The sequence below is a fragment of the Bubalus bubalis genome, chromosome 3 (assembly GCF_019923935.1).
Source record: "Bubalus bubalis isolate 160015118507 breed Murrah chromosome 3, NDDB_SH_1, whole genome shotgun sequence".
Classification (NCBI taxonomy): Eukaryota; Metazoa; Chordata; class Mammalia; order Artiodactyla; family Bovidae; genus Bubalus; species Bubalus bubalis.
In genome coordinates, this window is record NC_059159.1 from 108,593,112 (window position 1) to 108,620,756 (window position 27,645).

Sequence of the window (27,645 nt, forward strand, 5' to 3'; positions counted from 1 at the left end):
TTCCAAATTTTCCTCTAGGTTTTCCAAAGAGAATTCACCCTTTTCCATCCTGAGGAAAAAAGGTTAAAATTATGGCCAGCGCTGCAGGACTGGCATTCCAGATAGAGAGAGGCTGTACCCAGAAATAAGCTGGTTCCCACTGCGGATGGGAGGGGCGGGGCGCCTCCAGCCCCAACTCATCCCGAGGGGCTCCTGGGACGCCTGCCCTCTCCAGCGGCTGACTTTGGTCCCATGCGTTAAGAATCCGAACCGTGTCACTGCCTCCCGACCTCTCCTGTCCCAGCCAGTCCTGGCTGGCTTTTCAAAAGTGTGCAGTTGTCTCCTCCCCGCCCAGCCCCATCCTCGCGCGGGACCAGCTGTGCGGCCGGCTTCACTTGGGACGCGAGCTGCCTCGCGGCTGCAGCTCAGCAAGCGCCGCTCCCAGTTCAGGCACCTTCAGCATTCCATTCGGCTCCCGAGCCGCGTTGCAAAGTTGGGCAGCTTCAAGTGCGCTTTGCCTCTGATTTCTCCCTCCCCCGGTTCGAGTTGCCCCTGCTTCCCACGCTCCTTCCACCCGGAGCAGCCTGTCCCGGCGGGCTGGCGGTTCGCTCCTCTGTCCAGTCCTCCTTCCCGACAATGCTGCTCAGGAGCGTCCTCCTGGCAGTGCAAGGTAAGGCCTGGACCCGGGGGCTATCCCCACGGGGCGTTCTCGTAATCCTCTCCCAATCCTGCAGCCTTGGTAGTCCAGCTTGCGGTCCTGGGCTGGGCCATCTAAGGGTGCCTACGGATAGCGTCTCAGCAGCCGTTAATGTCCCTCCTCAGCCCAGCGGCTGCGCACAGGTCCTGCAGTGGAAGCTCCAGGGGCGGGGGCGGCAGTAGCTCATCCCTCTCCCGCCCCATCTCGGACGCCTTCCTCCACTTTCACCAGGTAGTTCCCCGGGGTGCCCTGAGTTGCTGCCAACGCTCCCGAGACCCAGCCCGAATTGAAACCCGCTTTGTACCCACAGCCCTGCAGCTTGCCGGTGCCCTGGACCTGCCCGCTGGGTCCTGCACCTTCGAGGAGAACACCTGCGGCTTTGACTCGGTGTTCGAGTTCCTGCCGTGGATTTTAAATGAGGAAGGTAAGGGGCTCGTGCACAGGGGCCCAACCTGAACTTTTTTGGCTGGGTGGCTCTTTTGCGTGAAAGTGAAAGTTGCTCAATCGTATCCGACTCTTTGTGACCCCATGAACTATATAGTCCATGGAATTCTCTAGACCAGAATACTGGAGTGGGTAGCCTTTCCCTTCTCCAGGGGATTTTTCCCAACCCAGGGATCAAACCCAGGTCTCCCGCGTTGCAGGCGGATTCTTTACCAGCGGAGCCACAAGGGAAGCCCTTTCGCATGGATAATGTTATTATCTTGGAGTTACATACTCTCGGGAGAAAAAGTGTGTCATGGATCATCTTTCCAGTTCTCAGCTGTGCTGCATGAATGGCCAATGACGAGATGGGGGTTGGGTGGGGCGTCCTTTGTTTACCTGGCCCCTGGCGAGAAGCGCTGAGATTTCGCCCCTCCCCTCTACTCCCTAATGAAAGGGAGAAAGGGGACACAGCTGATGCTTGTCTCCCACCAGCTATGTGCCCTCTGCAGGTCAACAGGCTCTCTCGTCCTCAGTAGACACCTTTATGAGCTGGGCAAGTTGGGTGAGATAAGTTTTCCTTTCACCCTGCAGAAACGGTGGTGCTGTTCCTCTGTGATGGGACCTCAGTGTGAACCTCACATTTGTATTGTGCTTGACAGCGTTTTATTGCATGACATCATCCTCGTATTATTGTTGATTATATTCAGCACTTGGCAAAAGAGGAAACCAAGTCTATGGCTGTGTGTCTGAGGTTACTCAGCTGGCTTGCATTGGTCGTTGCCTCACCGCTCATACTGTTTGGGTTCTAGTGACAAAGTTTAAATGTGGGATCTTAAATGTGATACAGTTTTTTGCCCTTTATTTATTTAGGAAATATATATATATACTTTTTTTTTTCCTACTTCTTTCCTTTCTTTTGCTTGTACCACCCCATTCAGAAGCCTGATGTCCCAGGTCACCAGGACTGGAAAATAGCCTCCTTTAAAAAACACCGCAGCATAAAAGAGCATAATCTCCTTCCCCTCTCAGTTGTCTTCAGGCCCCCAGCTTATCTAACCTCGCTGGAGAAGGTGGGGGCCCAGAACCCCTGCTCAGGGTGTATAAATTGTCATCACAGCTTTTCTGCCTCAGGCTTCTCCTTGGGGCTTTGCATATTTTAGCTTCTCTGATGTTGGCAGGGAGGTGATGTTAACCCCAGTTTCCAGAGGAGGGAATCTCAGTCTTAGAATGTTCAGACGACTGGCCCATGTACCAAGGTAGTCAGTGGCCAACTCTGAACTGAGTAGATCAGGGAAAAAACAGGAGGAAACTACTCAGTAGTAAATGTTATTTATTGCCAACACTTGCTAAGTCTTCAGTACCAAATACTTAAGAATAGCTGCAAAAAAATCAATTCCTGATTTATTATTTGAGGAATTCCCACCTGGCTGATTGCCTTAGGGAAATCTCTTTCATCTCATCACCCTACTCCTTTCCCTGTTCTGATTGTGTGTGAAGCATGTCGAGCAATGGCCTGGGCCACACAGCGGGCTTTGGAGAGCATTATTCTCTAGCACAGTGCTTTAGCTGCATCAGAATTATCTGGGGTGGGGGTGGGAGTGGTATTAAAACACAGATTGCTGGGCCCCACCTCTGAGTTTCAGAGTCTGTGGGTCTGGAAGGGTGCTGAGAATTTGCTTACCTAGTAAGTACTCAGGTGATGTTGCTGGTCAGATCACACTTTGAGAACCACTGACCTTACACAACCCCCTACCTCTACTGGTGGCTCTGTGCAGGGCTAGGACCAGGGTAAAAGAGCCACTTGCATGACCTGAGAGTGAAAACCTCCTTCAATCTTGTGCCCTAGACAACCCTTTTGCTTCACCCTAGTCTGGCGCTGAGAAAAGGAAATCAGCATCACCCCTTAATCCAGGAGCCTCAGTCCTATGCCCCCATTGCCAGGCCTCTGTCAGGATGGTGGCCCCCTGGCAGCCTGCTCCTGGGTCAGTGGGCAGGCCACATCCCGCCACACTTGACTGCTGTCCAGACCCACAGGAAGTGCTCTCTGCTGAGCTGGCACCTCTGCACCAGTGGCAGTTAAACAGTGCCCCTCCAGGAAAACAGGAAGATGCTTATAGGGAAAGGTGATTGCGGTTTACAGCATATAATGACGGCACTGTTGCTTTCCTCTTTGCTTTCTTTCTAACATCTAACAGCCACTGCTTTCTGGCTCAAGGCTGGGACTCCTGGCTTGGCTGGGGGAAGGTCATTCAGTCGCCTCTGAGCATTCCTATGGGAGCAGGCCCTTAGGCTTCTGTCCTTACAGATCGTGTTTTTCAGTGGCCAGACTTGAACGTAGCAGTCCACTCCAGAGGTGCAGTGAGGTAGGTGTGTGCCAGCTGCCGTGGTTGCCTCCTGAGAAGCCATCACTAAGAATTTCTATTATAAGCCCATTGCTAGGTTGGTAAATTAAAGATAATGAAATTGTTCCAAGCTGAAATTTGGCAAGCTGTTTGCCAGCCTTTCTGCAAATTTACTGCCTCTGGCTGTAAAAACCCTTTGAAACTAGTTCCATCCACCTCTGTGTGTTGCATGGTAGCATAGAAAGCTGTAAGTTTCAGTGACTTTTGCCCACAAGAATTTGGAATGCAAACAGCACTTTCCTTGATGTCCTTGGTCAGTAGGTTAATTTATGGTGGAGCAATCAATGCTAAAGCCCAGTGAAGAGGGTTAAGTGGAGAAACAAATTTGCCAATTAGAATTTCATTCCCTGATAGCTCAGTCGGTAAAGAATCTGCCTACAATACAGGAGACCTGGGTTCGATTCCTGGGTCGGGAAGATACCCTAGAGAAGGGAATGGCAATCTACTCCAGTATTCTTGCCTGGGGAATCCCACGGACAGAGAAGCCTGGTGAGCTGCAGTCCATGGGGTCGCAAAGAGTCAGACACCACTGAGCAACTAACGCCTTTGCCTTTTTAGTACAGGAGATTCACATCAGGAGTTGTCTCAAAATACCTCCCAACTGTCCAAAATCGTATGTGAGGTCCACGCCTTTGATTTATTTAGTGTATTGGGTCTCTAAGCCTTTCCAGTTACAATTCCAGTGTCCCTAGCTCATGGCCATTTTGAAATATGCTTGATCTCCACTCACAGAATGGATGAGTTTTGACAAGGCAATGTGTTGACTTGATTGCCCTCCACCATGGAGGGTGCCACCGGGGAACAAAGGATGGCATTAGAGTAGCTGAGCATGTACTGGAACCTGGTCTCATCTACTTTCCAGTTTTGGCAATGTGGCCTTGTTTTCTTGATTTACCTCCATGTTTTTGGTAGAATATTTTCATTTTCTCTCACTTGTCAAGGCAAGTGAGATTGTATCAGAATCAAACTTTGAAATTGCTTCTAAGTTTTAGGTTTGAATTAAATCCTGGAAAGAAGAAATCTATTTTATCCTATAAAAATCTTCATTCATTCATTATCTCAAAAAATCTTTATTTATTCAAGTTCAGAGAATATTGGAACCCCTTTAACAGTTGTCCTCAGCAGAAATCAAGATTGTCAGTTCCACTTGCCCAGTGCCAGCTGTGGGGGCTGAAGCCCTTCGGCTGAGGATTCTTGGAGACTGTAAAGTTGGCCTCACATCAGAATAGTCATGATTCAGATTATTCATTGGATGGATTTTGGCTTTGTTCTGATTTTTGGGCACCTCGGTTTAGTATCTTTAAGCTGGCTCTGTGAGGAAGTCATTGGAGGAACTGCAGGAGGAAGAGAGTAAAATCCAAATTCAGGTACTACTCCTTTATTAGAAGTTTGGGGCACTAAAGCACCCCAGAGAGTAAAGCAGATGTGGACATATGTCAGGTTATGAGGAGGTAAAAAAGGAAATTCAAAACACTTGTTTTGAGGAGGTGGTTTTTCCTACAACAGTGGGGGTCAAGGTTGGAGGAAATGCCTAATACAGGAAGAATTTGGGTGGTATTTGTACCTTGGAGCAAGTGATAGTATCTGTGGCAGGCTGGCCAGCTAGACATTTGCCATAACCAAGGGGGTGAGAGTAGGGTGGTGGGGTGGTGGTAGAGTGTGCTGGAATCTCAGTGTAAGTACTTGCCTGTTTCTCTTCCTGTCACCCTCCTTTCTTCACCAAACCCCTTACTTCTCTAAGGACACTTGCAGTCACTTGGTCAGCTGAGTTTCAGTTCTTTACTCAGTCATGTGCTAGTTATTATTAATAGTGATAAATCCTGCCGGATATTTCTTGAGGCCCAGCTAAAGCCAAAGTCTGGTCACAATCCCAAAGACCTTCCTGAAGGAGAAGGATCAGTCCTCCCTTTCTGCAGGTTATAGCTCTTTTCCTGATGCTGGGGGAATGGCTCAGCTTCCCACTCTGACATCACCCTGAGTTCATCCAGGCCATTCCCACCCTCTGGACCTGCTTGAACCTGCATCACCTCTGCTGGTTGGTCTCTTGACACCCTCTCTGCTGAAGCACAGCCCCTACGTTGTGAAAAGGCTGGGAGCAGCACAAGTCTGGGGTGTTCCCTGTATGCCTCTTGGAGAAACAGTCGACCCCAGGCCACATTCTTCCTGCAGTGCCACAAGGGATTCCTGGGCCCACCCAGGCTACTACTGATGTCCAGTCGAACCTGGCTCTTGTGAGCTGTGCCTAAGCATGGCCTTAGTTCTGCCCTGGCTCTGCCCACCATCCTAGATCCTAGGGCTGGGCCATAGAGTTCACCCAGTACAACCTCCTCATTTTATGGAGGAGCACACTGGGGCCCAGAAAGGCTCAGCATTAATCAGGCTCCATATTGATGCTGCTGGTGCCTTCTAGGAGGCCCCTGAGCTCTCAACCTCTCAGTTTTGGGGCATGTCCCTAACCCTTGGCCTTCATATCAATCTGAGTTCCCAGGTTGTCTTACATGGCTCCTCCACTTGGGACTTAACCTACCTGGACTGGTAATCTCTGCCTGCTCCTCCCTACCGTGACTCACTTCCCTGAACATAGGCTCTGTCTAGCCAGCCTTCTTCCTATCAAGGCCAACACCCAGTCTGGGTCTTCTCTACTCAGATTAGAATTGCTGAATGGGAAGTTGCTACCCAGTTCCTGGCCTAATCCCTAACAGGGTGTCCTGGATTTGGGATGTTTACTTTCTCATAATCATAGAAGTCAGCTATGGTCACAATATATTGGGAGGAAAAAGTAATCTCTTGTCATAGGACTTTCTGGTTTTATTGTCATCTTCAAATCTCTTAGCATGCAAGCAACGCCCATGTTTTATGACTTGCATTTTGGGATACGGTATTCATAAAAAATCCTGGTTCTTAAAATAACAGACCCTTTTAGGTAGGTCATCTCAGTAACAGTCCTAATTCTGTCTTATTAAATAGCATTTGAGTTTTAAGAAGTTGATTACAATGCATTTATGTTCATAGAAGTGGTGGGTATCTCGATGCATAAGATCAGCAGATAGTTGAATGTGTCTTGGGCATTTTGACATGGCATCACTGACTCAATGGACATAAGTTTGAGCAAGCTCTGGGAGTTGGTGATAGACAGGGAAGCCTGGCATGCTGCAGTCCATGGGGTCACAGAGTCGGACGCAACTGAGTGACTAAACTGTATTGAACTGAGAATTTTGGTTAGTCAACCCTGATTTTCACCTCTGCCAATTATCCCACCACTCTCCCTCAATTTCTCTTGTGTGTGTCTTAATCAACTCAGTCATATAAGTGTATTCATGCATTCAGATCTAGGCTCTTGGAGTGTTTGATTATATGTTTAATTTTATACGTATGTAGGTGTGTATGTGAAATACCTAGAGAAAGAAGATGGTACTGAACACAGGACGTATTGCTGGTGATAAATGAGGAAGTTATTTAAGAGCAAAGAACTTTCACAGCATATCAGAAATTTCTATCATATCCATTGTGTGTGTGTTCGGCTGCTTAGTCTTGTCCAACTCTTTGCAACCCCATGGACTGTAGCCTGCTAGTTTCCTTTGTCCAAGGAATTTTCCAGGCAAGAACACTGGAGTGGGTTGCTATTTCCTACTCCAGGGGATCTTCTGGACCCAGGGATTGAGCCTGCATCTCTTGTGTCTCCTGCATTGGCAGGTGGATTCTTTATCACTAAGCCACCTGGGAAGCCTATCATATCCATTAGGCCATACCTAATTAAGTAAAGCATAATGTCATACCTAATATCAACAAAGCACTCCTGACAAAAATAGAAATTTATAGAGAAATTCTTAGATCTATGCCAACGGTTCTCAGCTCTGACTGGACATTAAAATCACCTAAATTTTTCTTTAAAAATAGTCATACGCAGGCTCTACCACAAGAGATTCTGATTTACTTGACCACATACAGGGCCAGACCTGGCACTGTTAACAAACAGACATTAATAGATGAACAAACTCCCTAGGTGATTCTGATACGTGGCCAGGGTTGAGGACAGTGACCAGAAGAATGGCCAACTCCTCCTTCCTCTCCCCAGCCAGATGTAGAAAGAAGGAACGTGCTGTTACTAAGGATGCTTTAATGATTACCAATTGCCAATAGAATAAAGTACAAACTGCCTAGCTTGGCACTCAGGGTCCTTTGTAATTTACCCTCAATTATATTTTTACTCCTCCGTCCCGTTAATTCCCAACATGCTGTTCACTCAGTGAGCTCTTTAATTTCTCGCCTCCTTGCTCTATTTGTGCTGTTCTCTACATCCCTGTTATCTTGCTTTTTCATTCCCTGGCTCCATCCTGGCCTATTTAAATCTATTTGTGCTTTAATGTATGGCTCTTTTTTGAAACAGTCCTTGAGTTTCCCAAGTAAATAAACTTCTCCCTTTCCTCTTTGTTTTCCCTTCCCATGGCTCGCTTCACTTTCCACCTTGTAAATCTTCTTCTTAGTGTCTCCTTATTGGAGTCCCCACCTCTTCACCTCATCTGAGTTACGCTTTGAGAACAGGGATCACATACTTCCCACAGCACCTGAAAATGTGTGGTATCAACAAACATTTTGAATTTGATCAATCTCTAAAGCCCTTGTTGAGATCAATTTAAAAAAAAGTTTTTGACATTTTCCCCTGTAAAGAAAGAGGTTGTGTTTAATAATCCTTCCTACCATAAGACTTCAAAGACTTTGGAGTCTTCTGTTACAATTTCCAAATATAACAGTGAAACAGTATTTCAGTTTGCCTCACCAATACATGATCTGTTTCATCCCCGATGTACCAATGGACAAATAGCCCTTGGATTATTTACCCATCAGGACTGCCTGAGTCCTCTGATCCTCTACCATCACAAATAATCACAGTGTAACCTTGAGACTGACACTGATGGTCTAAAAAGTATTTTTGGCAAAAGATGATCAAACTTTGGACTAGCTATTGAGAGCTGTTGTTTCTAAGGAACTCACGTGGGAGACATTAATAGTACCCACCCTGATGGGTAAAAGCATACAGGGATATTTGTCTGCTCTTTCAAGAAAGGAATCTTCCATACTGATGTGACTTATGGAGAAATTCAGTGACATCTGCAAAGATATTTGCTTTTTCTACCTTGTGATACATTTATCTGTGTTTTTAGGGAAGGTTCTGAGTTTATGAATAAAATAAAACAAGTGGTATCATGCCATAATTTCATAGTATCATGAATGAATCATATGTTTTACAGAAAACACTTCTAAAGAATATTCATTCTGTCAATACATATTTGCATACCCACTATCCATCAGGCACTATGTTGGTTATTGGAGTACAGATAGTATATGGAATACATTCACAGTCCCTGCCATTTGCAGTCACCTTAGACCAACAGGAGCAAACACAAATCTGTAATTATGGTAGAGAGCAAAAGGAATTGTATACTAGCCCAGGATCTTCACTGCAAACAGCATAAGTAGACTGTTCAAATTAAGCACGAAAGAAGTTTATTGGAAGGGTATCAGCTCTTAGAATCAGCAGGAAGTCTAGAGATCTGCATTACATTTGGGCAAGAGTAAAGAGATATAATGTGTTGGCGAGATCCCACTGAAGGAACCATTTGTGTGACTTTGCCATGATTGTTTACTACGGCACCTCTGGACCTGCCTGTTCATTATCCTGTAGACAAGAAGCAGTGTGATGCAGCCTGCTCTCCAATTCAGTAGCTGAGAAAATGATTGATTTGAGGAAGACAAGATGATAATGGGAAGGCTAGATAGGGAACTTTGCAGTGGTCCAGCTAAGAGATGACGAGGCTTGAAATAGGAAAAAGGGAGTAGGGGTAAAAAGGAGAGTAAATAAAGCATCAGAACAGGGACTAATCTGGCAGGACTTGCTTATTGATTGGGTGGGAGTAATGAGTCAGATGGAGAGTGACTTCCAGATTTCTAGTTTGGGCAGACATATGTTTGAGGGTGTCAACAGTTGAAGAATTTCAAAAGGAAAATTGTATTAGAGTAGAAGAAGGTGTGTTCAATTCTGAGTTACCTGGGAAACATACAGGTGGAGGTGTTGAGCAGGACTTTGATGCAAGAAGCTGAAAGTCAGGTACAGTCTGGGTAGGACTATTCCCACTATGGCTGTGGGAATCTTCAGTATAACGATGGTGGTTGAAACCTTGAGTATAGATAAGATCCCCCAAAGAGAATGTAGAAAGTGAAGACAGCAGGAAGCTGAAGGTGGAGCCTTAAATTCATGTTTAAGGATCAGGCATAGGAAGGAGATGGTGGAAAAAAGGAAACAGAAGGAACTCTAGACATAGAGGGGGAGAATTAAGAAAATACAGGACCACAGAAGCCAAAGGACTTTGTAGTGTCAAAAGGAGGAGATGATCAACAGGGCCCAGGGAAGCAGAGAGGTGGGCGCTCTACGACTTGTCTGTTGAAAATGACAGCTAGGTGCTCGCATGAGTGCAGTGTCAGCAAAGTGCTCAGGACCGACCCTACATGCCCTGGTGGAAGAATGAAGGGAGAATGTTGACAGTGAAGTTCTCAGCAAAGAAGTTCAATGTTCCGTCTTTCTTAGAAAGAGGTTTAACGATACCTCGGAAGAAACCTGTGATGAAAGAGTTTTTGTTTTTCTTTTCCTTGTTTCTTAGGAAGACTTGTGCTTGTTTGTAGAGAGGAAAGGATTAGTCAAGAAAGAAGGTTCAGGAGAGAGCAGGACTTCCTCACTAGCCCTACACTAGACCCAGTTTCCACTTTGGCAATTTGGAAACCTCAAGAATATTTCTTTTTCTAAAATAAAAAAATATTTATTTATTTATTTTTGGCTGCATCAGGTCTTCGTTGCAGCATGCGGGATCTTTCATTGTGGTGCGCGGGTTTCTCTAGTTCTGTCACAGTCTTAACTGCCCCGCAGTATGTGGGATCTTAGTTCCCTGACCAGGGATCAAAGCAAGGTGGATTCTTAACCACTGGACCACCAGGGAAGTCCCAAGAACATACAGATTTCTTCAACTGGCATAACCCAAGAACCCTCCAATGAGTGGCTTGATAACATTTGTATCAGCTTCAAAATGTGTGACATTTTATTCCTATTGTAAATGTAGAGGATATAGGAAACTGGGCTTAATCTGTGGTAGTTAGGATGCATCCTGGAACTTACTTAATAAAAAGCAAAACCAAACCTTTAGAAGTTACAGAATGTTTGGGTATTAGGAAACTTTAACAGCATAGCATATTGTATTTCTGTATTAGGAATGGTTCCCAGTGAGAAGTGTGAAGCGATACCTAGTGAAACGGTTACACGATAGCTTCCTATGCCGCCATAGTTTGTGATAGGTGGCATATCATGGTGCCTGTCTAGTACATTTATTGTCATTGTCTGTAACCATCATGACAACCAACCATCCCGGAGGTGGTTATTATCAACATTTTACAGATGTGGAAGTAGGAGACACAGAGACATGGAGTAACATGCCTAGCGCAATACAGAGAGTCAGGATGTGGACCCAAGCACATCCAACTCAAAAGACTTGAGCCTCACTGGACCTTCCCATCAGAATAGGATGATACCTTCATACTTCCAGAGGTCACCACCATGGAAGTCAGACCTGAAAGATTCATGCTTCCCTAGAGACAGTGGGAATCCTCTGCAAAATGCTCATGGTGTCCCAGCATTCCCACTCTGCCCTGGGTTTCAGGCCCAGCTTACAGCCAGCATGCCTGCTATATGGTAGTAAGCCTTTGGAATCAAGCCAAGATAGGGAAATATACTTTTACTTATTTTTTCCATAATAGATTATAAAGTTTAATTTTGGAACCATTTGAAGGATTCTCTTCTTGGTCCTCAGCATAATCTTGGCAGAGAACTTCAGGGAAAATTTACAACTTGACCTAAAATACTTTGGCAGTCTTAAGGAATACTCCTCAACTTCAAATTCATCTATTCCTACTGTGAACAAATTAAAAGAGTACACAGATAGATGTGTTTTTGCAAGCCAGTTGCCCCACTACACGAGCACTTTGGTACTTATTCCATTACTCTTAACAGAATGGCAATATTGCTATCCAGCAGCATTATACAATATCGTGATATATAACTTAGCTCTACGCTCAGAAAAATTTCCATTCCTTATTTGAAAAACTTTTGCCTCACTGCCAAAGACAGCTGAAGTGTTATTTGGGGCCATGCTTGTAATGAAGATGACTTTAATATGCTTTAACTTCACCGAGAAGCTGCATTCTTGGCTTACCAATGTTTTATGACTAAAACCATATTGTCTGATACCATAACTTAATGTTTTCTTTTCTAAGCTTCTGCAGATTTCTTCTAATTTTGACTTGATGAAAAAAATGGGTAATAGACTGGAGTGTGTTTAAATTGTTTTGTGACTCTGCATTAGCCCGTTTTAAAATATAAGCTTTATGGAAAGCCTTTGGTTTTCCACTATAAATCCTGAAAATTGGGAATAAGCATATGAAAATCTTTTTCCTTTTCCACAAATTCTGTTGCAGAAAATGTGAGTTATGCATTGGTAACTTTTTTTTTTTCCTTTGAGAAAACACTGAAAAGTAGAACCTTTTGAACTCACATTTAAAAAGCTCTAATATATCATAGGTTACATGTTATTTTTGAAGATTTTCATCTTTGTTGTCAACATGAAATAGTCAATAACCTACCTACATGTGGTTCTTTACTGAATCAGTTCAGTTCAGTTCCGTCGCTCAGTCATGTCTGACTCTTTGCGACCCCATGAACCGCAGCACGCCAGGCCTCCCTGTCCATCACCAACTCCTGGAGTTCACCCAAACCCATGTCCATTGAGTCAGTGATGCCATCCAACCATCTCATCCTCTGTCATCCCCTTCTCCTCCTGCCCTCAATCTTTCCCAGCATCAGGGTCTTTTCAAATGAGTCAGCTCTGAATATTGTATAATAAAAGAGAAATTATATTGAAGATAACATACCTGAAGATGCATAGTATTGTCATGGGTTTTAATTTGTTTTTTTTTTTTTTTTGTCATTGAGGTGTAGTTCACATACAGTACTATATCAGTTTAAGGGGTATAATGTAATGATTTGACTTACATATGTATCATGAAATGATTACCGCAGTAAGATTAGTAAACACTCATCATCTCATATCGAATCAAAATAACAGGTAAAGAAAAAAAAATTTTTTCCTTGTGGTGTAAACACTTAGGATTTACTGTTTTAACTTTCCTGTGTAACATAGCAACAGCACTAATTATACCTATGCTGCACATTACAAGTACTTTATCTTGTAACTGGAAGTTTGTACCTTTTGACCGTGTGTGTGTTTATTCACCAAGTCATGTCCAACTCTTTGGGACCCCATGGACTGCGGTATGCCAGGCCTCCATGTCCCTCACCATCTCTTAGAGTTTGCCCAAGTTCATGCCCATTGAATTGGTGATGCCATCCAACCATCTCATCCTCTGTCACCCCCTTCTCCTTTTGCCTTCAATCGTTCCCAACATCAGGGTCTTTTCCAGTGAGTCAGCTGTTCGAATCAGATGGCCAAAGTATTGGAGCTTCAGCTTCAGCATCAGTCCTTGCAGTGAATATTCAGGGTTGATTGTCTTTGAAAGTGAAAGTGAAAGTCGCCCTTAAGGATTGACCATTTTGATCTCTTTGCTATCCAAGGGACTCTCCAGAGTCTTCTCCAGAATCGCAGTTCAAAAGCATCAATTCTTTGGCACTCTGGCTTCTTTATGGTCCTACTGCCACATTCGTACATGACCAGTGGAGAGACCGTAACCTTTGGTGGCAGTGATGACTTGGCCTTTTAATACACTGCCTAGGTTTGACTACCTTCACCTAACTCCCCCTCCCTCCCAAACCCCACCTCTGGTGACTGCAAATCTAGTCTCCTTTTCTATGAGTTTGTTTTTTGAAGTATAATTGACCTGCAACACTATGTGATTTCCTGTTGCACAACATAGTGATTTGATATTTTTTATATTAGAAAATGATCACCACAGTAAGTCTAGTTACCATCTGCCACTATACATACATATTACAGTATTATTTACTGTATTCTATACAGTGTACTTCCCAGGTGGTGCTAGTGGTAAAGAGTCTGCCTACCAATTCAGGAGGTGTAACAGACACAGTTTTTATCCCTGGGTCAGGAAGATCCCCTGGAGAAGGGATAGGCCAACCCACTCCAGTATTCTTGCCTGGAGAATCCCATCCCATGGACAGAGGAGCCTGGGGGGCTACAGTCCTTAGGGTTGCAGAGTCAGACATGACTGAAGTGACTTAGCCTGCACTCTACACTCTGCATTTCATCCCCATGACTTATTTGTTTTGTAACTGAAAGTTTGTACCTCTTAATCTCCCTCGCCTATTTCACTCATTCTCCTACCTCTCTCCCCTGTGACAACCACCTGTTAGTTCTGCGTATCTATAAATCGGTTTCTATTTTGTTAGGTTTATTCATTTTTTTATTTAGATTCCACATATAGGTGAAATCATATGGTATTTTTCTGTTTTATTTCACTTATTATAATATCCTCCAGGTCCATCCATATTGTCACATACAGCATAATTTTATTCTTTTTTATGACTGAGTAGTATTCCATTTTGTATACACCACATCTCCTTTATCCATTCATCTATTGATGGGCACTTAGGTTGCTTCCATATCTTGGATACTAGGCATGCATGTTTCATTTTTAATCTTGCACTTGTAAAATAGGACTTATTTGCTTTCCATACACATAAACTCTAAAGAGTGTTCTGTAAAATGAGACTCTGAAAGCTATAGAGCATAAATCCCAGGTTTTTAAACCACCCCCATTATAAAAAAGCATATCAATAATTATCAATGATGTCATGTTCAATTTTGATCCAAATGGGCCTCTTGTCTGTCAAGTATGTTATTAAGCAACTTTTGGGAGAGGATGAAGGCAACCTGTTTGCTTCATAACAGCTGAAAACGGACAGCTTAGTTGTCAAAAAGTTTCTCGGTCTCTCAGAATATCTCTCATGCCTCTTGCCTTTCTACGAACTCAGCTACTCACAATAAAAATTGCTGGGAGATGAAAAGGGTGTGAAATGGTTTATATTTTTAATTAATTCCATTCATTTGTCATTTTGGCAGGCAGGAAGTCATTCACAAGTTTGCGACAATATTCTGTCATAAAATAAGTTTGGACACATTAATGGGTAATCTCTTGCTGAGCATAATATTAGCCTAGTAGTCTAAGATTTCTTAGAAAATTAATGGGTCTTGGAAAAATAGATAACACTCACCATCATTCTATCCAAATGTGCAGTGAATCGTGGCATGCACAGTAGCCACTGAATTTAACACTCAAGTGATTTAAGAACTTTTTGTTAGAAACATTGGACAAAGGAGAGTAAACAGCAGAGACTGAGTTCCAATCTCTTTTAGCCTTGATCACCAGTCACCAGCTGAATGACTTGCCATCAAGGTTTCCCTAGCCAGGCACTGAGGATGATGACTGGTGTATTTTATTTAAATATTTTGAAGAATGGATTCATCGATGATCATTTTTTTTTAATGTTTACCCATAGATCTCTTTTCAAAAGGAGTTTCTAAAACTCAAAGACCATTTGCAAGCATTTACTGAGCACTAGGTGAATGTGTTGGCATTGAGCCAAAAGACCCAGTAGATGAATAATGATAACTATTTTATCCAACACTTATTGGGCAGTTCTTATATACCAAGCACTTTGCTAGATGCCTTGCATGTATAATCTCACTGAATTCTTACAATGACCCAATGAGAAGATACTCACTACAGATGAAGAAACTGGGATTTAGAGGTTTTTTTTTTTTTAAACATTCCCAAAGTCACAGAGCAGGTAAATGATGGAGCCTGGATTTTAACCTACATTTCTCTCCAAAGACTGGGAAAAGAATCATTCTGCCAGTTTATTTCCACACTCTCCCTTAACATGGAGCCTCAGAGGATCTTTGGGATAGAAATAATAATGAAACTTATAAATAGCTAACTCTTAAATATTCATCTATATACTATTCTATGTTTGATGTTATTAACTAATTTAATTGTCCCAACAGCTTAATGAGTTGAGTCTTATTTTCATTCTCATTTTAGGGTTAAGGAAAGTGAGGCATCCACAGGTAACATACCTGTGGTCACAGGGATCCCAGGTGGCAACACTATATTTTGTAACACGTCTTCTGGTTCCAGTCTGTGTTCTGTGAAGGATATAGCAATTATAATATTCTTTTTTTTCCCACTGCACTTTGAGGTGAGAAACTTTTCTCCTTAAGTTCTGATGTGAATGACTAAGAGAACCATGTAAGGATATTCTTTCAGATTCTTTCATACACAAGGGCCCTATCACCAAATAAATTCTAATCTGAAGAAATTTTTAATCATTTCTTTTCTTTAGAAATGGCATGGGACCCTGGGACAACAGAAGAATTCCTGCCTGGTTCCAAGTTCTAAATGAGGTTACGATGGGAACTCCTGTGAGAGTCTCATACTCCAAGCACCCCCATGACTGCCCTGCATTCTCTGGACAAATTCCAGTAGAATTTATGTTCCTTGATAATCTTATGGTCTTGTTTTGAAAATATGTCAAGTAGCCTCATACAAAAAAAAAAAGAAATAGAAGTGTAATATTTGTCTTCTTGGGTTATGGAACAAGGAGCTCAAATCAATAGGGATATAAGCAGGAGATACTATATAAGCAGAAAGACAATGAAAATCCCTCATCCTTGGAACAAAGGCAACAAATGGCCCCCTGATAAAACTTACTTTGTAACTTAGCTAAAGAAATACATGCATCTCAGTCTCGAGGTTTTCGGTTTTTCTTTTCAGTCATGACTACATATTTATTTGTTTACTTTTTAATGTCTAATTACTTTTTAAAAAATTTTATTGAAATACAGTTGATTTACAATGTTGTGTTAATTTCTTCTGTACAGCAAAGTACTCAGTTATACATATATATGTAGAGAGAGATACAGAGATTCTTTTTCATATTCTTTTCCACTATGGTCTGTCACAGGATATTGTATACAGTTCCCTGTGCTATCCAGTAGGATACTGGTGTTTATCCATCCTGTATATAACAGTTTGCCTCTGCTACTCCCAAACTCCCACTCCTTCCCTCCGCTCCCCCACCTGCTGCCATTCCTTGGCAACCCCAAGTCTGTTCTCTATATCTGTGAGTCTGTTACTGTTTCATAGATATGTTGATTTGTGTCGTATTCTAGATTCCACATACAAGTGATATTCGGTTTTGAGTTTTGACTGAAAATATAAAACTTATGAGTAGTCGGCAGTGAAAGCACAGGCCTAGACAGTTGATCAATGAGTTTATATCTGTCTATAAAATGCAAGGGCCTGATGGACATTATACTAAGAGGCTCAGTATTCAATTCTTGGATAATTGGTCAGTTATTTATGTGGTGCTATAATATATAGTATGGAAAATTACTTGTCAATGAGATTCTCAGGCATGAAATAATAATAATGACCATTTAGTCTCTATGCTGAAGATACTATGGCCATGTTATCTCCAAATCCTATTATAATTTTATATGATCCGTGTGGCCATCTCCATTTTAAAGACACAGCTGCTGAGAACCAGCAAGGTGACTCAGCCTGCCCCAGATCACACAGCCATAGCAGGATAGGGTCCAGGTCTGTCTGTGCCAAAGCCAGTGTCTGTTCCATTGTCTTGCCATTAGGTGTCTGGCACTGGATTTGATGCTGCAGGGACTTCCAAAGAAGGGCAACACCTGACTTCTGCCTTCTAGAAGGAGTAGGATTCCAGCCTCTCCAAAGTTGACTGTTTTGACAACTTCTTCTCCCAAACCAGCCTCTCTTCCTCTTGACCTTTGTCATCATCCATCATGAACGTCTCTCCCAAACTCCACTAGGACCAGGGATTGCTTTGTGCTCCCTAGTACCTGACCTCATCATGGTTAGACATTTAGGGAGGGCTTATTAGACTCAACAGTGAAAGTGAAAGTCACTCAGTTGTGTCCGACTCTTTGTGACCCCTTGGACTATACAGTCCATGGAATTCTGTAGGCCAGAATACTGGACTGGGTAGCCTTTCTCTTCTTCAGTGGATTTTCCCAACCCAGGGGTCAAACCCAGGTCTCCCACATTGCAGGCAGATTCTTTACAAGCTGAGCCACAAGGGAAGCCCAAGAATACTGGAGTGGGTAGCCTATCCCTTCTCTAACAGCTCTTCCTGACCCAGGAATCAAACCAGGGTCTCCTGCATTGCTGATGGATTCTTTACCAACTGAGTTATCAGGAAGCAGTTCCACCCATCTTTCTCCCTCCCTTCCTGTATTCTCAGCTTTCATGATGCTCTCCCATTTTTGCTCCCTCCTGCTGGTTCTCAGTCATTTATGTTGCTCTTCCAAACCTAAAATTCAGTCTTTTAGGGAACCTGGTGTCATTATCACAAATCAACATCATGTCCCACTTTCCAAAGCCAGCTTTGGTAAAGTCCAAGTGGAGAGAAAGCTTTTGCCCACTAGTTCTTTTGGTCCTCAATCCTTAAAAACAGATTTCTTCATCCTTTCTCCAGGGACAGTGTGATGACTCATAGTTCTGTTAGTTGAAAGAAATGCTTACAAGCCTCAACAGTTCTGTCCCCATGAAGCCTGCCCTCCCATACCTAATACCAATTCACAAGATCCTTTACTGGTACTCAGGGCGCTGATCAATAAAATAGGTGGGAATGTGCTGTAGTGCCATTTCCTATTCTGGAACCCTCTTCCCTCAGACCTTGATATAGCTGTCTCCTTATCATCATCCCAGCCTCAGCTGAAATGTTACCCTCTTCCCAGAGCACCCCAGTTCCCATTTGACCTCCCTCATGGTCACTACCACATTGCCCAATTTTAATTCACTTTGTAGCACTGATATTTTTCTTGTTTATCTAATCAAATATTTATTGTCTGCCAACCCTGTTAAACTATAAGCTTTGCGATAGCAAGGAAACTGTCTCACTTGTGTCACTGTGGATTCTCCCATGCCCAACACAGTGTCTACGACCAGACAGAAACTCAATAAATATTTGATAAGTGGATGAACCAATCTTAGTCACCGTGGAACTTCTGCCTTGGAAATGTACAAAGGCCAACACATTATCAGGATTTGTTGAATGAAAAGAAATCCCAGATGAGCCTGGGCATCACAGAGACATTCTGTGCAAGTGATGCGACTATCTCTAGGATGTGTCTAGGCAGAGATGTCACATAGAACAGGTGAATTTTTCAGTTACATTTTGGTGCTGCTCTTACAGAGCTACCGACTTTCTCTTTGTCTGCCCATCGGAGTGAGTGTTCTACTGGGAGAACAGAGATTTCTCACCCAGATACAGGATAGTATTTTCTTCTTTTAACAAATGTAGTCAGCAATTTGTGGAACAAAAAAAAAAAAGATATGGAAGAACATTTAAAAACTAAATTCTAAAACATTGCCCAAACAGGAATAAGAAGCGTGCATGTGCCCATGTGTGAACAACAAATCTTTAGTTAGTCTGTGGTGTGAGAATAACTTTTCAGAACACTAGCTAGTTTCTCCTAGTACCGGTTGTGTGTGAATTATTCAAGCAACTGTTGTAACTTTCTTCTCTTCCCCTAATATCAGCCAAGCTGATACCTGAAATCTATCATGGTAATCAGACTCCAGATAACATGGAAAAGATTTTCTCTTATCACAGATTTATATTTTAAGATCCCAAAACACAAACCTCAGTGTGGAGCCCCTGAAGCAGTTTGAAAAGAAATTAATAAATAGTGGACATGAAGTCTGCCCATAGCTCTCATATATTCTTGTAAAAATGCACACAGCATGTTGCATCTCTCCACCTTCTCTCTCTGGAGGTATGTGATAACCAGTATCACAACCAAAGTTTTAGATTTGTGTTCTCCAGGCCCATTTGGAATCATGAGTACAGATCTTTGTCATTTATTGTGGGCCCATGTGTGCTTTACTCATTTCATCTTATAGTCATCCTCTGAGGTAGGTGGCATTCCCTCTATTTCACAGTTGAGGAAATGGAAGTCTCTAGTGGCTAAGCGGTCTGCCTGATGTCACATAGCTAGAAGTGGCAGGACTGTGCAGGTATCATGATATCTACCCTATCATAGCACTCCCATAGCCCTGGCAGTATTTTCAAACCTCTCTTCAAGCACTTGAAAAGAAAGTGAAAATGTTAGTTGCTCAGACATGTCCAACTCTTTGCAACAGCATGGGCTGTAGCCCTCTGGGCTCCTCTGTCCATGGGGTTTTCCAGGCAAGACTACTGGAGTGGGTTGCTATTCCCTTCTCCTAGGGATCTTCCCCACCCAGGGATTGAACCCAGGTCTCCTGCATTGCAGGCAAAGCACCTATCACTCTCGTTTCATTGGCTTTATTCAAGAATTTATCTTTTCCCTTCTATTATGCTTCCCTGGTGCCTCAGACCATAAAGAATCTGCCTGCAGTGCAGGAGACCCAGGTTTCATTCTTGGGTCAGGAAGATCCCCTGGAGAAGGGAATAGCTACTCACTCCAGTATTCTTGCCTGGAGAATTCCAGAGACAGAGGAACCTGGCTGGCTAAAGCCCATGGGGTTGCAAAGAATTGGACACAACTGAACGACTAAACCTTTCACTAGAAATTAGCATTCATGTCTCTTCCTTCTCTTAATCCTCTATATACCTTACCAAATGCTCTGCACATAATAAACCAGGGCAGGGGGGAAGTTAATGAGGCACTCACTTTGAGTGTAAAAGTTAAGGGAACACTCAAAAAACACAATCATCAAAACATTATTTACTTATATATTTTTTAAAGCTGTTTTTATCTTTTGGCCCTTTACACGTTGCTCCAATTCTCCGTCCCCACTTCTGGTGATCACCAATCTCTTCTTTATGTCTGTGAGCCTGTTTTTTTCCCCTTACATTTCACATATAACAGCAATCACATGGTATGGTACTTGTCTTTCTCTGTCTGACTTACTTAACATAATACCCTCAAGGTCTATTCATATTGTTTCAAACGGCAAGATTGTATTCTTTTTATGGCTCAATACTGTTCCATTGTGTATGAATATATGTGTATATATGTACAAGGGTTCCTTTTTCTCCACATCCTTGTCAATACTTGTCATCTATGGTCTTTTTGATTATAGCTACTCTGATAAGTGTGAGGTGATAGTGCTTTATGGTTTTGATTTTCATTTCCCTTATAACTAATGATGTTGAGCATCTTTTCATGTACCAGTTGGCCATCTGTATGTCTTCTTTGGAAAAAAAATGTCTATTTTGAAAATGTAAAATTAATACAAAAATTTCATGATGAACAAAATATTAAAATTTAAATAGAGCCTATTATACAGAGTGAAGTAAGTCAGAAACAGAAATATAAGTATCGTATACTGACACAAAACATATGGAATCTAAAAAGCTGACACTGATAAATTTATTTTTAGGGCAGCAATGGAGAAACAGGCAATAGGGAACAGACCTATGGACCTGGTGAGGGGAGGAGAGGAGGGAGAAGGGGAGATATATGGAGAAAGTAACATTGAAATTTACAACACCGTATGTAAAATAGATAGCCAATGGGAATTTGCTGTATGATTCAGGGAACTCAAACAGGGGCTCTGTGACGGGCTGAAGGGTGGGATGGGGAGGGAGATGGGACGGATGTCCGGGAGGGAGGGGACATGGGTGTACCTATGGCTGATTCTTGTTGATGTATGACAGAAAACCACAAAATTCTGTTCATTTTTATGCCAATAAAAGATTTTGAAATTTTAAAAAAATTTAAATTAAGATAGGCCCTGATCCTGAACTTGGCCTCCCTTGCTTAGTCCCAACCCTGTAAGAGCTCTTAAAATATACTCAATGAATGGATTGTAGAATTGGTGTTTGGCTTACATGAGCTAAGTGTGGCATTAATGATCTAGTGAAGTATTACTGTTCAGAATTCATTGGTGAATCAAGTGGACTAAAGCTCTGGGTCTTTCTTGCTGTCCATCTTCCATGAAGATATTGATTCAGCTGTACTGGTGGCGCTCACCCCAGTCTGGAAAAACTGCCATAGTCCTGCTTCCCTACTAGCCTGAGCAGCAGTCTACCCAACAGGGGGAGTTTTCTTAACAACTCTAAATTAAAAACTCCTTGGTTGGCTAAGATACTGAAGTTCTTGAAATTTCTCTTTCATTTTGTTATCTTCTCACTTTCCTTATTCTTCTTGTTTAAAGAAATTGGAATAGTTATTTTCAAAGACACATTGTAAGATGTATGTGTGTGTGTGTGTGTGTGTGTGTGTGTGTGTGAGATATATAGATTTTGTGTGTGTGTGTATCGATATCTCTCTCACTGTTCCCAATGGGCTCCGCCAGGGCTCAGTAAATAATAAGAAGCTCAGTAAATACTTGTGAATTTATCAATTGGATTGTAGGACATGAACTGTAGGAAAAGAATAGTTTAATTTTGAGTATATTAGATTCATCTGAAGTCACCATTTTATAGCCGACAAAAAGCTTTGTTCCAAAAAGACCAGCAGGTCTAATTTGCTTTCACTTCAGTTAAGACCATTCTTTCATGCTGTTTTCATTGTTTGTGTTAGGAACATTGAAGACTTAGCCAAACAAGGAATGTGTAAATGGAATGCAGTTGCATTGTCATTCACAGTAGCGATTAATAAGACAGAAATCTAGGGTCTAAGTGCCCACTGGGCAGCTTCTCATCTCAGTAAACAGGCTCCATTACAGAATGAATCACCGCTTTCAGGGGAACTTTAGTCTCTCCAAAGGCCTATCTCTCAAAGTCTTAGAATTAAAATGTTGAAAACAAGCTTCAGGTCCCAAATGGTCAGACCGACTAGAAATGAGGAAAGAGGTGCCCTTGCTGCTGTGCCAGTGAGGGACTGGGAGAGGTGGCTCTGTCCCTCGAGTGTGGCTGTCTGATCTGTAGCTTGGCTGTTGTTGCTCTGGGCTCTAGACTGTTTAAAAAAAGGAACAATTGCCATCAGAATAAATCTTTCTATGCTTAGGTATAATCTACCTAGACAGGCTCAATTTAGAAAGACTTCACACTTTTCAGAAGAGCAGATCATTCATTCATTCAACAAATGCCTACTGAACCTACATATGCCAGGTGCTGGGGATTCAGTAGTGAACAAAATAATAGTCCCAGGGAGTGGGCATCTTGGCAGGGATAGCTTGAGATAAATGATGCAACAAACAACAGTGTGATATGGCAGATGGTGTAAGCTTCATGGAGGGAAATGAGTCAGGGTAAGGATAGCTGTTTTGGCTCAAGTGGGCAGAAAAAGAATCTCTGGAGAGGAACCGTGTGACCTAAGGCTGGAATGGTGTGTTTGGGAAAGGCAAGGAGGTCAGTATAGCTGCAGCCTGGTGAAAGAGGAGGGTAGGGAGAGGAGATGAGGCCACACAGAAGTCTGAGGGCTAGATCACATCAGCCTAGTGCAGGCCACGGGCACTTAAGACTCTATTCTGAGAGATGGGAAGCCTCTGGAGGTTTTTAGAAGTAATGACCTGATATGATATGTGACCTGATATGACCTGATATGATGTTTTATAAAAATCATTCTGACTTTTAAGTGGAGAAGAGCCAGTGCTTTGACCCTGGGTACCCCGAAGCCAGGTATAATCTTGCCCTTGTGGAGCTTATAAGTTGATGGAGAGTTTTGGCAAATGGACACATAAACAAAGAAATAAAATCAGTTCAGGTACATTCTAAGTAAAATGAAAGAGGGTGATGGGAAATCAGGAAGAATGGGACTGTCTGCTGTAGTTAATGGTTAGGAAAGCTTCCCTAGAGAGGTGATGTTGAACTGAGAACAGAGTAAGGAGGAAGAGCAATCATGCACCAGTGAGGGAGGGTGCAGAGTATACCAGGTGCGTGGCCAGCAGTGCAAATGCCCTGAGGTCGGGGCGAACTAGGGAGAGAGGTCAAGACAGTGGCAGAGCCAGACCCTAGAGAGACACTCAGGTGACAGAGAGGAGTTTGGATTTTATTCTAATTGAAATGGACAGCCACTGCAGGTATTTAAGTATGAATTCTATTTCAAAAGGGCCTCTCTTCTACTTTGTGGAGAATAAATTAGGTGCATTCTTTGCCGTGAGAATGGAAATTAGGACACCAGCTTTTGCAATAATATATGCAAGAGATAATGGTGATTTCAATACTAGTAGAGCTTGTGGCAGAGAAGGCAATGGCAGCCCACTCAAGTGCTCTTGCCTAGAAAATCCCATGGGCGGAGGAGCCTGGTAGGCTGCAGGTCGAAGAGTCGGATACAACTGAGCGACTTCACTTTCACTTTTCACTTTCATGCATTGGGGAAGGAAATGGCAACCCACTCCAGTGTTCTTGCCTGGAGAATCCCAGGGACGGGGAGCCTGGTGGGCTACTGTCTCAGGGGTCGCACAGAGTCGGACACGACTGAAGCGACTTAGCAGCAGCAGCAGCAGAGCTTGTGGAGTTGAAGAGTGGACTGGGGATATATTTTGGAGTAAGTCAACAGTCAATTAATGCAATGGATGTGGGAAGTATGGGGAATCAAGAATAACTCCTAGGTAATTGATTTGAGCAACTGAGTAGAGGTGTGCCATTTATAGAGATGGAGAAGAATGAGAGAGGGACGGATGGGAGAGGGCCATAATGAGGGGAGGGAAAATCAAGAGTTCTGGTTTGATGTATTACATTGGAGAGAGACCCCTGATGGAGCTTTCAGCGCAGATGTCCGGCAGACAATTTGATATAGGTGTCTGGAGTTCAGAATAGAGGTCTGAGGGTGAGACAAAAATTTGGGAATTATCAGCATGCAATTAGTATTTATTGCTCCGGACTAGATGGTCATCTAGGGAAATAATATAAAGAGGAGCAAGAGGATAGAAGACTAAGCCCTAAGGGTGTTCCAAAATTTAGAGTGGAGATGTGGAAAAGGTACCAGCCAGAAGGACTAAGAAGAGGGACAGGTAAGCAGAAGGCAAGCTAAGACAGAGGGATGTGGTAGACTCTAAAGGAAAAGAGTTTCCAGGTGTGCATATCCAGCTGTGTTAAATGCAGTGGAGAGATGAGATGAAGATAAACAGAAAATATTGGATTTAGAGAACACTGAACATTTTTGGTGATCTTGGCAAGAACAGCTTGAGTAGAATAGAGAAAGCAGTTTTGAGTAGTTTCCCTTTGGCTGAAGGTAGGTTTCATGACCCCTCTATGAAGTCACTTGTAAATGTTTATCTCTTGGAGTACAGAGAAATATACCAATTTCCTTCTACTGTTAAGCAGACTGAAATGGTTACATTCTCTGGTATAGAATTAACCAGTTTTTGATATCTTCTGTTTCATTAAAAAAAAAAAAAACAGACTTCACTTGTACTTATTTTTTTTATTTGACTATTAATTTTGAAATTATGGGGCTCATGAAGGGGCCCAGAGGTAAGGATGTTGGTAACCCCTTTATTTTATTGATGAGGAAACAAGAAGCTTGGAAAAGTAGAATGATAGAGGCAGGGTAGAATCCAGGAATCTTTCAGCTTCACTACATGCAGCCTTTATGATTCCTTTATGATTCATGTAACTCTACCACTCATTCCCAAATGCACCCAATTGAATAATATTAGAACAGTGGTCCTAGGTAGCTTGAGACAGGCATTCTACCTTCTAGATTGCTTCTGATCTGAGATGGTACTTATCAAATGGAATCAGCTTCATAGATTTGGTCATGTTTTAGGATATTACAGAAGACTCCATTGATGAAAGTCTGGAAAACACTCCCTGACCCGTGTCTATGGCATGCACACTACTAAGATACTCTTTCCTGCTTGCTCAGATACAGCCTCATGCAGATTTCCAGGCAGATACCAATAAACATCTCACATGACTCTGGAGTGAAGCCTGTTTGTCTTACACGTTTTGGATGGAAATTGCCAATGCTCCTAGCCTTAGCAAGCTTACAATGTACAATGGTGAAAACCGTACATTGAGCAAAAGAATAATGGATTCAGATATCTTTGATCTGACAAGACACTCAAGTGGTCCTCAGGTAGTCATTGACTGGCATGGTATTTATATGAGTTTATTACTTAAAGATAGGATTTTTCACTTTGGTAATACAAGTGGAAAACTCAAGTGGGAGATATAGCTCTTTCAGATACCTTAAGAAAACTACTTTATGTGTGAGGAAAACACCTCTTAGCCTCCCTCTGTGGCTCTAATAGACCTGCCTGGCTATATGGCTCACCAGTATGGTATCACCATGGCGACAGTTCTTTACCAGAAGCTGATCAGAGAACCAGATCTCAACCTACCACCAGGCACTGCCCCATCCGGGGTCTGGGTATGCTTAGCCATGTAGTCTATATAAGGCATTTATCCCAAGTCTTATTTTCAGCATCTACAAAAGGAGGGGAATTTCCATAAAGAGTGTGTGGGGCTCACATGAACTGATTTAAGTGGATGCATATTATAAACTGTAAAGCATTATACAATTGTGAGCTGTTATAAGACTTACAAAGAGAATCCAGAACCAAATTAAGCTTGACAATTTGACATCTCAAAAGTATGAGAGACTATAAAAGTAAGGAAAATATTTACTGTAGTTAACTTGTGAATTAGGTGAAGGCACACATGCCTACTTCTTAAAAGGCACAGTAAAGACTCTGCATCTAGGAAAGCCTGTATTCTGTGGCACTACCTGGAACTGGGGATCAAGGGAAATAGCATTTATTGTGTATCTCTTCTGCAGGCGGGGGTGGGGCGGGGGTGGGGGTGAGGGTGGGGGAGCTTTGGGCTAGGTAGGATTTAGCCAGTATGGAGACAAGGATCCTTCCTGTGAAAGATGTCAAACCAACAGGGACTAGGAGGCAAACATCCAAATTCCAGGACAGAATGTGATATGTGTAGCAGAAGAGATATGAAGGTTCACAAAGTCCAGAGTGGAGCAGTTTTGTTAGGTAAGAGAGGGCAGCAGAGGAGTTTTCTTAAAGAAGTGGGATTTCTGATGTGCTGTGAGGGATGGATAGAATGCTGAAAGTTAGATAAGGCAAGCCAGGTACAGGGCAAATATACAAAGGTATGTTGCAAAGTTTATGCCAGTGTAAGAGTGGTGCAGATGGTGACTGCAGCCATGAAATTAAAAGACACTTACTCCTTGGAAGGAAAGTTATGACCAACCTAGATAGCATATTAAAAAGCAGAGACATTACTTTGCCAACAAAGGTCCATCTAGTCAAGGCTATGGTTTTTCTGTAGTAATGTGTGGATGTGAGAGTTGGACTATAAAGACAGCTGAGTGCTGAAGAATTAATGCTTTTGAACTGTGGTGTTGGAGAAGACTCTTGAGAGTCCCTTGGACTGCAAGGAGATCCAACCAGTCCATCCTAAAGGATATAAGTCCTGAGTATTCTTTGGAAGGACTGATGCTGAAGCTGAAACTCCAAAACTTTGGCCACCTGATGCAAAGAACAGACTCATTTGAAAAGACCCTGATGTTGGGAAAGATTGAAGGTAGGAGGAGAAGGGGACAACAGAGAATGAGATGGTTGGATGGCATCACTGACTCAATGGACATGCTGCTGCTACTGCTAAGTCGATTCAGTCGTGTCCGACTCTGTGCAACCCCATAGATGACAGCCCACCAGGCTCCACCGTTCCTGGGATTCTCCAGGCAAGAACACTGGAGTGGGTTGCCATTTCCTTCTCCAATGCATGAATGAGTTTGAGTAAACTCCAGGAGTTGGCGATGGACAGGGAGGCCTGGTGTGCTGCAGTCCATTGGATCGCAAAGAGTTGGACATGACTGAGCGACTGAACTGAACTGAAGAGTGGTCCAACATGAATGGAGCAAAGGTCAGAATGGAAAAATTATAACAGCGAACCTTTACTGAGTGCTTACTGCATGTCAGGCTGTCCTAAAGGCATTAGGCATGCTTCTTCAGGAATCATCATAGTGACCCCATGGGATAGACAGTGATGTCATGAGTGGATGAGCAAAGTGGGGCACAGGCAGGTTGAGTAAATTGACCATAGTTACCCTGCTAGTAAGTGACTGAAGCAAGACTTGAACTCCATATAGTGTCATCCAGGAGTCTAAACTTTATACCACTGTGCTATGTCACATTCTC

At 42.8% G+C, this 27,645-nt stretch overlaps 1 protein-coding gene across 2 annotated transcripts in view; it reads left to right on the forward strand.

The window, feature by feature from the left end:
- Positions 1–263: 263 nt before the first annotated feature.
- Positions 264–27,645, forward strand: part of MAMDC2 (MAM domain containing 2) — a 159,404-nt gene continuing 132,022 nt past the window's right edge. Inside the window, exons 1-2 of one of the 2 annotated variants that reach the window (XM_006080614.4) lie at positions 264–649; positions 987–1,100. In XM_006080614.4, coding sequence (XP_006080676.3) covers positions 616–649; positions 987–1,100 — 148 coding nt within the window. In that variant the 5' untranslated portion in view covers positions 264–615. The remainder of the gene's footprint in view (positions 650–986; positions 1,101–27,645) is intronic. The other variant, XM_006080613.4, reaches the window with a different exon arrangement.